The sequence below is a fragment of the Pipra filicauda genome, unplaced genomic scaffold (genome assembly GCF_003945595.2).
Source record: "Pipra filicauda isolate LSUMZ 115617 unplaced genomic scaffold, ASM394559v2 scaffold108_size2327098_pilon, whole genome shotgun sequence".
NCBI classification, from domain to species: domain Eukaryota; kingdom Metazoa; phylum Chordata; class Aves; order Passeriformes; family Pipridae; genus Pipra; species Pipra filicauda.
This window is the reverse complement of record NW_024103529.1, coordinates 152432-164673: the sequence shown is the minus strand read 5'-3', so window position 1 is coordinate 164673 and position 12242 is coordinate 152432. Positions and strand designations below refer to the sequence as shown.

At 34.3% G+C, this 12242-nt stretch overlaps 1 protein-coding gene across 3 annotated transcripts in view; it reads right to left on the bottom strand.

Moving 5' to 3' along the window:
- FER (FER tyrosine kinase) overlaps positions 1 to 12242 on the bottom strand; it is a 140159-nt gene that overhangs the window by 67642 nt on the left and 60275 nt on the right. For all 3 annotated transcript variants that reach the window (XM_039380640.1, XM_039380647.1, XM_039380652.1), the window contains exons 11-12: positions 9666 to 9869; positions 6651 to 6773 (exon numbers count right to left, since the gene is read on the bottom strand). In XM_039380640.1, coding sequence (XP_039236574.1) covers positions 6651 to 6773; positions 9666 to 9869 — 327 coding nt within the window. The remainder of the gene's footprint in view (positions 1 to 6650; positions 6774 to 9665; positions 9870 to 12242) is intronic.

Below are 12242 nucleotides of genomic sequence, written 5' to 3'. Positions count from 1 at the left end.
TCTTCTGTACACTCAAAGGAAAACAAAGCTGTGTGATAACATAGTTTTTCATTTAAACATTTCTTGTGATTAAAATAGACAAGAATGGAAAAGCAGAGTCATATCATGTGTACACAAAAAAAAATACACTCAAATGATTAAAATAGGCTAAAATATTTTCACACAGGCAAAACCACATTTTTACTTCCACCCACATATGAAGAGGTATGTCAGATGGGATAGGGAGACTACAGATATATGCAAAAATGTCCAAGACAGTCTCCTTGAGCTATGTAAGATACTTAGCCACATACTTAGTTCCATCCTGACTTAACTTTAAAACATCCATTGTTTCCAGTTAGGTGGTTTCTTTTCCCCGTGAGGAAAAATATTTAACTCATCCTTTTGGCAACATCCACACACTAAAGTATACTCTCTGCCAGACTGTTCCTTGATATACCCAACAGTCCTTCAAAAATAATTTCTAAGTTAGAGTGGCAGGCATACAATACCTTCCAAACTGCTGCAGTTCCACCCTAGAGCTTCCACCAAATTATTATTTGTGCAAAACAAAACCCAAAGATCCTTTGTCCTATCCTTTCCTAGCCACACCTGCTCATCTTGCACTAGGTTTCATAATCTTCAGAAAACATGTTAAAACCACTGGAATGGAAGTAATCTGTCAAAATTTCAAATAAACTTCTATATTAGCTAATTTTTGATTGGGAAAGAGCAGGGAAAAGGCAAAGCCACACAGGAAGAAATCTGTAGCCTTAATTGACGAGATTTCAGTGTGAGTTCCAGTAAGCTCTGCCTGCACTCCAAGCAAGACAGATGATGGCATTGAATCAGAAATCATACAACATTACATAGATGTCAACAGTTTAAAAGAAGCATGCTGCATTAAGATTTTATATCAGATGCACACAGTTCTTCAACGAGATATTGCTAGCTTCTCACATACCACTAACTCATTATTCAGAACAGCAAAATCGCTGGAAAAATCTATTGGTGGCAGAAAAAAAGCCAGTCAATGAAGGACACACAAAGGGAAGTGGTAGAGAAATGGTTCTGCTAAATATTAGCAGATTCTATTATTATTTCTGTAATCTTCTGAATGCTGTATTCAGCATATTTTTTTTTCTTCTGTATTAACGACTTTAGCTAGACAAAATTTTCCTCTGTGGTCTATGGCAATCAACTCTTTGCTGCTGCAGTGGTTTTGGTTGGGGTAATTTTGTTCACAGTAGCTAGTATGGGGTTATATTTTGGGTTTACATGTTAAATTAGTCCCTTGACAAAGATGATTAACACATGAAGCAATCTTTATGGCATGCATGCGTACACAATCTCCTCTAAAATTAAAAGATTCCAGTGAAGGCAAATTTTTTTAAGCTTTTCACAGGAATTCTAGCAGGCTGTACAAGACATTAGGAGGGGACACAGCCAGGACCCCAATGGACCAAAGGGATGTGTCAATACCCTGTAACATATGGCATCACGCTCAGCATATAAAGCTGGGAAAAAAGAAGGAAGAAGACACGCAGAGTGACGGCATTTTTCTTCCCAAGTCATGGTTACACGTTATGGAGTCCTGTTTTCCTGGAGATGGCTGAACACCTGCCTGCTCATGGGAAGCAGTGAATGAATTCCTTGTTTTGCTTTGCTTACATGTGAGGCTTATGCTTTTCCTATTCAACTGTCTTTCCCTCAACCCATGAGTTTCCTCACTTTTACCCTTATGATTGTCTCCACTATCCCACCGTGGGGGAAGTGAATGATCCTCTGTGTTCAGTTGCCAGCTGGGGTTAAACCACAACAGTTGCACCTTTTCTGTATCTTTTGTATCCTTTCCTAAAACTCAAAAATCTGAGAATTAACTACACAGCATCCTCCTCAATGTGTCACAACTCTTTCTGAATAAACTGGCCCACAATTAAGCAAACAAATCTACTATTCATGCTCTCACAAACAGATCTTCTTGAGAATTCAGACACGATTACACACATTTGATGTATGCACCTGATTCAAGAAAGCCATACCCTTCTTAGCCTGTAGCTGCTTTTGTGTGTAACCTTTGCTACTGCACAGCTGAAATGTCATTTCACTCCTTTTTAACATCTTGTTCCACTTAAACTGATAGACGTTAAAATACTTTGAAGCAATCATAAGCTACTTCACAGTACCCGACTGCGCATAACTATAATTCTACAAAGGAATTTAAGAGCTCAGACACTCATTTTTGCTCTTAATCTACACTGTGTTTTTTGACCTGTGAGAGCTTATGTTCAATGCAGGTTACATACTTGCAGCCACATCCTATGAAAATATTGCAAACTGACTGCACAAGTAGAAACAGGAAGAAGTTGTTTATAACTAACAATTTTACAAAAAATAATTATTATAGAATATTTTAATTCCAAATCTGAGGAAGCAGCCAGAATCCAAAAAAACCCAGGATGTTACTTCAGCAGAAAAGGTGTTGCAATCATACACAATTCTGATACAATTTTATTACTGTGCTATATTAACATCTGGTTATAAAGTTCCTGACAAAAACACTGAAAAGCCACAGTGCAAAGCCCCAGTTTTTACAAGTGTTCCACAAGGACTTACAGCCAGAATGTTACACAATATAGACAATCCTTTGATTTTCAAGTGTATATACAAAATGTCAGCAATAAAATCTAGTAAATCTAAATAATCTTTGACAAAGTATGCTTTAATCAAAGGAGTTTATTCTCCTAGTTACCAGATTCCTCTGAAATCTTTAATTTAATAATTTTTTCCCCTTCCTAACAACATACCTACTTTTCTTTTTTAGTAAGAATGAATGGCTTAAATTTTAGTTATTTTTCTTGTTTCCTACTGTTCCAGTTGTGTTTGACATAACTCCTTTTGTTCAATTTGCACTCCACATAGCACTATGGCATTCTATAATTTTTTTATATGAAAGCAGTACAGAAACCAGGAATTCATGTGTAGCCAAGGTGCCCATTTGATATTTCTAGAACAGAGACTTTTCTTTAAGAGATTGGTCAAAAAATACACTGTGTTTGCTAAAATGGAATTCATATACTTGATAAAACCTATTTTTTTTCTAGTTTTGAGCATAATGTTTATCCCCTTTAAGAGTCTTATCTTCCAATTTTAATCTAAACCTGATCATGGAAAGAAATACCATAAAGACAAGACTGAACCAGAAACACTGATCAGAGCAGATGTTTAAAGCCATGGTCTTCAGAAAAAAAAGCTACAAAACCCTTTGATCACTATCAAGACTATCAAACAATCTTTGTTACTCTTTGAGCCTCCATTATTACAATGCATTTCAATGAGAATTTTTGAGAAAATAAATCCTTTTAATTTTGAAAGTAGTCAATATACCTGAAATTATACATGAATTTGATTTAGTACTTTGCTGCACAAAGAGCAAATTATTCTCCTTTTTCCCTTTTCTCAACAGGATGACATGCCTTGACAAGAATAGGCCTCCATTAAGAACAATGCATTCATTTTGTTACATGACAGAAATATTGTAATCATTTCTGCTACAAAACCTGAAAAGCAAATTCTGTAATGTTTCTCTAAATTCTGAAATGCACTGCTAGTATTAAGATATGAAATTCTGTACAAATGCCAATAGCTGCAGGCTATTGAATCATTTATTTCATATACAATAAATAAATCCATTTTGTGTAAGTACATCTTTTACATATTATAAATACTCACTTCCAAACTGTGAGTTCAATTTTCTTAAAGAAAATTACAGATTTATTTCATCATTTAAAAATGCATGTAATTAGACTTTAATTAAAATCACAAGAATTGCAGCTTTGGGCCAAAAATCAACACACAGAGACCATGACCACCAGGTGCTTGTCAGCATTCCTACAGAATACGTGGCCAAAGCCTTTGAGTATCATGCAGGTAACTCAGATATCCTCTTTGAAGCTACAAATCTAGCCAGGGTAGAGTTGCAAAAGTGAACTTCAGCTTGCTTTGGCAAAATAAAGCAAAGCCAAACGAAACACCAGAAAAATCAACCAACACTAAGGGGAGCCAAAAGCCAAGAAAACAACTTTCGGTTACCTTCGCATGGATAAGTGTATGTTAACTAATTATTAAGGGAGTCATTGTCAGTTCTGTGATACTACTAAGAAGCTGAAACATGAAGCATATAGATTGTTTCCCATCTTCAAATTGGTTCAGTGACTGAAAAATTAGGGTCACATCAGATTTTTCTGAGTGCATTTTCATGAAAAGAACCTCTCTAACTTAAATTTGTAATTCTTCACCATTTCTTTCCATGTCTAACTCATTAACATACGCATATCTTGCAAGACAGCATCAGATCTCCCTAAATTTATCACATCATTTGCAAACTTATTTATCTACATTAGAAGCACGACTAAGAAATATCTATTTTTTTTCTTTTAACACTTTTCATTCATCTCAACATTTATGGTCCGTCATTCCTCCCATGTACACGAAATGTATAAAGCCACATCACAGAGGATCCAAATACTAGGACTATATTAGCACCAGTGAAATAGTGGTTGATCTCCAGAGTGAATCAGTTGGTGCTCAGGATCTGAAGCATATACCTGGGGGGAAAGCATTATTTCAGGCTAGAAATAATGGTTCTGAAAACTGAGAGCCCTCCCATAAGAGCTGTGCATGTTCCCATTTCGTTTCAGCTGAAAGGAGTAAAGTGGATCCTCAGAGACTGCTCAGTGGTGGAGGCACAGCATCCTAATGGCACTGGGCAGACTTGCTTCAAAGGCGTATTTCTGATCCAAATGAAAACATTAATGCAGATACACCTAAATAAAAATGGCATGTCTTATTTTCTTGATTATTTTCTTTTTTAGTAGTAAAACTGAAGCATATTCACAACTTCACACAGATTTCTTCAGGATAAAAAAATGTATTTAAAAAAATTTAAAAACCTCCACAACATGAGGTCAAAGATGTTAAAAAGTTAAAATACATCTAATACAGTTAAAATAGCATTTCTGCTAATAAAGACTTTGGGTATGCACTGAGTTTACCCAGGGGTTTTACATACTAGTCAATTCATCAATAACAAACTGAAGAACATTATGCACATTTTTTCTAAAAGATTATAAATAAATATGAGAGATTTTTCCATTAAAGAAGTCACTAGCAGATATCTTTTTTAATGCCCTCAGTTTTTCTAATTCAAATTCTATTATAACAATATCATTAAAATTCCAAGCAGGCAGATTTGGTCTACATAAAATGGGACATGGGACAGGCCTTTTGTGACACAATTAAGACTGTTCTTTCAAGGGCAATGTCTCAGAAGGTGAACACTAATTTTACTAATATGGTAAAGGAGGACGAATGACTGTGGGAAGGAAGGAAAGAAAAACAAACTAAAAAGCATAACTTTTTTTTCTGTGAAGTTCTCTGCCATATTTAACTTTCAATTCCTAAATAGGTTATTACAGGGACAGCAATTTGCATAAAAAGATTAAAGATTGCACGAAATGACAAAGACTGCTCTGTAGTTATAAATCGAACAAAGAAAAACCAGTCATTGCAGATGTCAAATGAATTTTAAGGAAATGATCAAAGACATTTTGGTAATAGTACATGATGCATAAATTACCCCCAACACTAGGTGTCAGAGTGCATATGCTATTTTTGAAAACAACTTAAAATGTCTTTACTTTCCTGTATGAAACCCAGAGCTCCAAGAAAATTAAAAAGGAAAGCTCATAACACTCTTTTTCTTCATTCTGAAATACTTCTTCAGAATACAACATCTAGTTTTTGTCAGATGGGAGAACTAAAATCACCATAAAATCATAGCTCAGAGCAAAAGCCATTACAAACCAAAACAATTTAAATATTTTTGAGAACAGCTGCTCTAAAGAAATTCAAATCATGTAGGCAACATCAAAATTTTGTTGAAGACAGGCTTGCGACCCGTCTTGAAAAAACAATAAATCAAGAAGGCTTACCTATATTTAAGATCCAAAGATATAAGTGGAGTTGGCATACGAATGAAATATCAACTAAGTAGATACTAATTGCAAAAATACTGGAAGAAGTCAAGGAGGCTCTTAAAACACTGATATAGTTTAATACTTATCCCTTTTCATTTTCCTCTTGAAAGACTTTCTGCAGTAGCTTCCTGATTAAAAAGGGAATTTTTATTTTAATTTTCAAGTATGCTGGAGTGTCAGTACCTTTTTCTGTGTCCATATAACTTATTTTGAGATATAAAACAGAGACAAAATGGAGTTGTCATAAGTCTTCCAAATTTCATGAGACTGTCGCCACTTACAGAACAGCACTATATAAAAGAAATTTCTTCCTTTATGGAGGGAAGGGAAATAAACTACTACTTTGAATTACTTAGTATTGAAATCCAAATGGGAAACAAACAAAAAAATTTTTAAGATGTTGAATGCCATTCTTTCAAGATAGCAAAAATTTATTACAAGGATCAGAATGGAGAGTACTTTAAAATTAATATATTGCACAGAGCAGAAAAGGTTCAAAAAGCTCAGAAACAGAGTCACAAAATAAGCAAAAATGAAAAATCTTCTGAGAAGTTGCACAGGACCATATTTGAAATAACAACAGAAACACCCCCAAATTATTTTCAGTTAAAGTTCTTGGAATGTATGCATTACCTTAACAACAGGATTCAGCAGAACAACACCTGATTTCTTTGTAATGACTTGCTTTGTTGTGTAATGATGTTCTATGAGCTGAGGAATAGTTGGAAAACCAGTTCCTTCAAAACGATATTGATTCTGTAAAGACATAAAAGGGAATAATTATTTCTCTACAAGCAATATTTCTAGAAAGAAACTGCAAAAGTGCATCATCAAATTTTCCACATTTGTAAGAAAGCAATGCTCACTTTTACAGAATTAAATTCATTTTCTGATCTTTAAATAGTATTTCTATTGACTTAAATGGAATGACAGGAAGATGACAAATTAATAAATGCAAAATTACTGCATCACTCATGTAAGGCAGCATGATAAAATGACTATTTAAACTCTTAATTTAAACAGATAGGACAGTTAAAACTATGACAGATAGAAATAAAAATATTCTAAACCAGAAAAAACACCAACTTCGAATTACTTCAAGTTCTAAGAACTATGACAGCAAACTAAAAATCTGACAATAAAATAAACAGGAGATAGGTAATACTGTCTTAATCTGATCTTACTGCATTTATAATATTTGATTTAATAAATCCCTGGCACAGAGCATACAGTACATGATTGGTCTTTAATAAGGAGTATAAACCAGAAGAGTCTAAAGCACCTAAGGGCAAGTCAGGCATGTGATTCAAAGAGAAGTATGGTGAAATATAAGAAAGCCTTGTGCTTTCACAAGACTCAGCATCTACAGTTAGAGAGCTCTTCCCACAAGTAGCTGCCATAAGCCAGCCTGACAATGAACAAGTACTGCAATTAAAAAAACTCAAAAGCACAGATGGTGATTCAAGTTCATTTACACAACTGGGCAATGAAAACCTCTACCACTGGCATGCAGACAGTTTTCTCTCTAACCCCCAGGGTTAAATTCCTTTCACAGTGCATTTTAAGTTTATTGTGTTTCTTGAGGGTTAAAACATTAACTTCCTGAAACATGTTGTTGCTTTTAGTAAAGACAGCTTGGTCACATCACCTGCTTTTAACATTCACAGATCTCCATCATAAAATGTTTCCACGGACTGAATACTTTGTGTTGGTATTTTGTTGTTTATTAAATAATGACTATACTTCGATTGACCACTAACACTAGTTCCCATTCCTTTCAAATAAGTTCCTTCATACTTCTGTGCTGATGATCCAAAAAAACTGATATCCTAAGAGTCTCCTTAGCACAACAGCCACTACTGCCCATTATTTCCTCATCCCAGACCCAGCCATGCGCCCATCTGCTGTCATTTATGTAAAACCCTCAGGGCAGACAGTGGCCTTTGATTCTGTGTGTTTACACTACATCCTGACCATTATTAAAATCACTAACAAACAACAATTTTACAATGCCACAGCCTCAAGTAAGCAGAAGCGAAGACAACAGTTGCCTTGAATGGACAGCAGTGAATTAATTCAGTTTAAAAGCTGAATGATAAACTCATTTATCACACATAGTTATATTAAGGTTAGACTTTAAAATAATGGTAAAACTAGAGAAAGAACACTTATGCAATTAAAGGATCACTGTTAAAACAAATGTCCCACTCTGATCTTCAGTGCTTGATTCAAAAGAAAATATGGAGGTCTGTCAGTGATCCAACAGTGTGGTTACACCAGTCACAGAGACTCGATTCCACATTTTTCATATCTGTGCAAATGAACAAATCCCTTGCACTACACTCTCCTCCAACATCCCCAACAAAATGATTTGCACAAAATTACTTCAGTCACATCAAGAATACAATGTGCATTTATTTCTGCTGGGTCAGATCAGAGAGCACCAAGCATCTTGTAAGATTCTATATATCTATGTAGAGGTAATTTTATCGCTTATTTTCTCATTCAGCACTCTGACACATCAAAATACTTTAAGGTCATAAAATCAAAATAAAATAAACACTATGTGCAAATGTTCACTTCCACAAAGAAAACAGTAGGTCAGAACTAATGAACACTCCAGCCATGACAAGTGTCCATAATCATTGATCCTATAGAAGCCTTCCAACCTCTCTGAAGTTTGAAAAATATTACTGCCTCTCATTAAAAGGAAATAAAGTAGGTACACAAAATTGAGTTCCCCAGGCATGCTGCATCTGCTGGGGATTTAGACAAGGAAATTCCTTCAGTGTAAATATCATTATGAGATTGAATGTATTTTTCTGTATGTGGGAGACTTTTATTACAAGACACTGAAGAGACAGCATTACTGAATCATAACTGAGAATAATTTGCTGCAATGTCACACTTCAAGAAAAATTTCTAGTAATGTTATGTGAAATGTCACATTTTTAGTAAGTTTAAAATTCTGAAAGGTTAAAAAAAACAAGTAATGCATTAAGAATAAAAAGAAATACACTGGATAAAGGCATATAACAATATAACATACTGCTAATTCAGTCACCAATTTTTCTTAAGTTAGAGCAATAAAGGGGGTCAATTTTGGTCCTTAGAAGCATATACACTGTGCAACATCCATAAGCATTTGTGTTATACTGAAAAAAACAGTAACCATAGGGCTAAAAAGAACATAAGCACCTCTAGTGCAGCAGGGACTTCAATTCCCAACTGTATAAAACCAACACTGATTACTTTCTTCTCCATGACTGTTTCCATTCTTCAGGAAGATTCAGCTGAACCTTTATTGTTCGAATTAAAAGTAGTCTAATTGGCACCGACTATGTAAATGTGTTTAAAAATACATAAAGGTACATGCATAAATTAATAATAACAAGTTCTAGATTTCAAAACATACACAGAAATATCTTGGCTTTTCAATAATAAATAAATCAACAGGATAAAGGAAATTGAATAACCTGATTCCTCATATTTTTCCTTTGTTTCTCAAAATGACCTTTTCCCCTGATTTCAGCACTGATGGAAATATTTCCCACAGCTTTCATATTTTCATATAAAGGCTAAATCCATTTGTTATAGTAAACTACGTAGGTCCTAAATTGAATATTCAGTACTATATCAGAGACGTACATCAGCATATTGTATGATAAAGTGTCTCCGTTGTCCATCTGAAAACACAGAAAGGACATATTCACCAGGTTTCCCGTGGCTCTCTCGCACCAAGAAGTCTCCTTGCTGTTTTAATAGCTCCTGGGCTTCTATTCTTGGAATTGCACCATGATACCAGTCTTGCTCAGACAGTGGTTTCTCAGTGGTTGAGATTACATCAAAGAACTTGGGAAAAAAATTGAAGAAAAATGTTACTATATTAGTAAATTTTCAGAGTTTTCTTTTACATGAAAAGTATCATAAACAACAATAAATTCTATTTCTGTACCTAAATTATGTATTTCTATTAACAAACACAATCAAGGCTCTTACATTTACAAAACAGTCATACTGATCACTTTCTTTTCAATTACCTGAAAAATTAATGCATCAAAAGCAGAAGTTTATGGAAACAACCATAAAACCATGTAATATTTTTCACTTGGCCTGCTGTTTCTCATAAGCCATGATGACCAACTCTTTCTCACTCGTTCTGACATGCCATTAATAATAATTGAAAATGAATAATTTCTTTATTCAGACAGAAACTTATCAAACAGAAAATCATAATAAACTTATTTATACAAATCATGTGAAATGAATAAACTGTTTTCACAGAATTTATCACTTCCATCCCAAATCAATTAATAAGTATGAGACATTTTTCCTAGCAGGTACACTCTAGTGCAGAATATACACCTGGATGTACTGTCCTTATGAACACTATGATATAGAGTTTCTGAAGACAAAGATTTTAAGAAATTATTTTCACTATATGGAAATGGCTATAAGTTGAAGCTAATGGTTATATGTGGAAGTTAGTGAGTTTTAAACTATGATTTCACACATTAATTTTAACATGCTTACATCGTTTAAAAAAACACAGAGGAAAACTTTCTATTTTGTCAATGACTACTTCAGATTTATTTGTTATGGGTAGGAAGACAAGCCGTTGCTTAACCTATATGTCATTCAAGACCATTGCCAGAGCTCATAGAAATTCTCACAGCCAGGGTGGTAAAGCTCTGAACAATGTAATTGTGCTGTGAGTTGAACAGGTATGTTGCATGTGTCCCAGGCACGCCTCCTAACTCACATCTAGGTAACAGCATGAAGATCCACATCTCAGTGAAGGACAATCAAACATATAGCAAGGACTACGTAAGAAATTACAACAGCTTGAACATAGAGTGCACAGTCAGAGCTTTTATGAGCAAAAGCTGTACTCCCAGGCTCTGTGTTCATAAGCACAGTGAACTGCTAAAAGCGGAGATATTGATTGGCCAAGAAGGTAGTCAGATATTTCAATGCCATAAACAGTTAAATACATCTCACATGAGAGCTGTCTGCCACCATTAACATTTTCTTTCAGAAATTGCTAAAAGAAAAAAATAAGCTTTCAAAATGTTATAGAACAGTATTTACTTGAACATTTATTGTTCAAAGACACCCAGTCTGACTTAAAAGAAAACCCAGACCTCTGTTACGTTCAGGGGTTCAGAGCAGCAAACCCTTTACCACAGAAACATATTTCTACTAGAGAGGAAATGTTTCTAAGGATAAAAGGATAGTTCAGGGTCACTAAACTACTTCATGTCTTCCTAAAGGAAAGCTAAAACAAAAAATAAATCTGACATACAATTCATTTATTGCTTCCTAAAAAGGAAGCCACCAGATAGGAACACCTACTTATGTACAAACTGGGTGCAGGCTGAGGCATTGTTCAGACAATCAGGATCACACTCCAGAATAAAACATCTTAAAAGCCTTTGTAACAGAGAAAGACCTTATGGAAGACATTGTTAACTATCATGTTGTCTATGACACTATCATCAATCTTCCCCCTCTTTGAAATTTGATTAAATTAATATTTTATTACTTTAGAAGAAAAAGAAAATTCCACAAAGTTTCCTTTGTTGATTGTTCTCTACCTTATATTACCTTTGCTTCTTGTCATAAACTATGGGACAATCAAAATCAAGGTGGTTTTTCTGACGATGTAAAGCAGTAATTATTTGTGTTTGCAGTGCTATTAAAATTGCATTACTTTTATGAACAAGTCTTCTGATTCTAACGTATTTTCTACATGATACAATATGCACCCTGACTGGCTATGGAATCAAATATGGCTGAAAGCTCAGAAAGAACAGTACAAATGCAAGATACATAACCTTTTAATATTGATTTCAACTCAGTTTATATCACTATAAGTGGCAATATTTCTACTGCATTTTATAGCTAGCATTAAAGGAAAGGTTAATTTTTAAGGAAAACACAGGGGAAAAAAGCTGTCTGCACAAAATTAAATTCCCACCTCTCTTCTTTAAACTCTACTGATTTTAAATATCATCAAGCAACTTAATATCACTAATTAGACACCTGAAAAAACAATATTTTACAATTTCATTTGGGAGATGGGATCCCTTGCACATTTGTATGTACACTTACAGAAACACTTTGTGCACTAACAGCCTAAATGAAGAAATTTTTTTCTAGGATTTTTGTTGTTAATTTGTAAGAAAGCTGAAGATAAAAAATTAACAAAATCATACAGAAGGA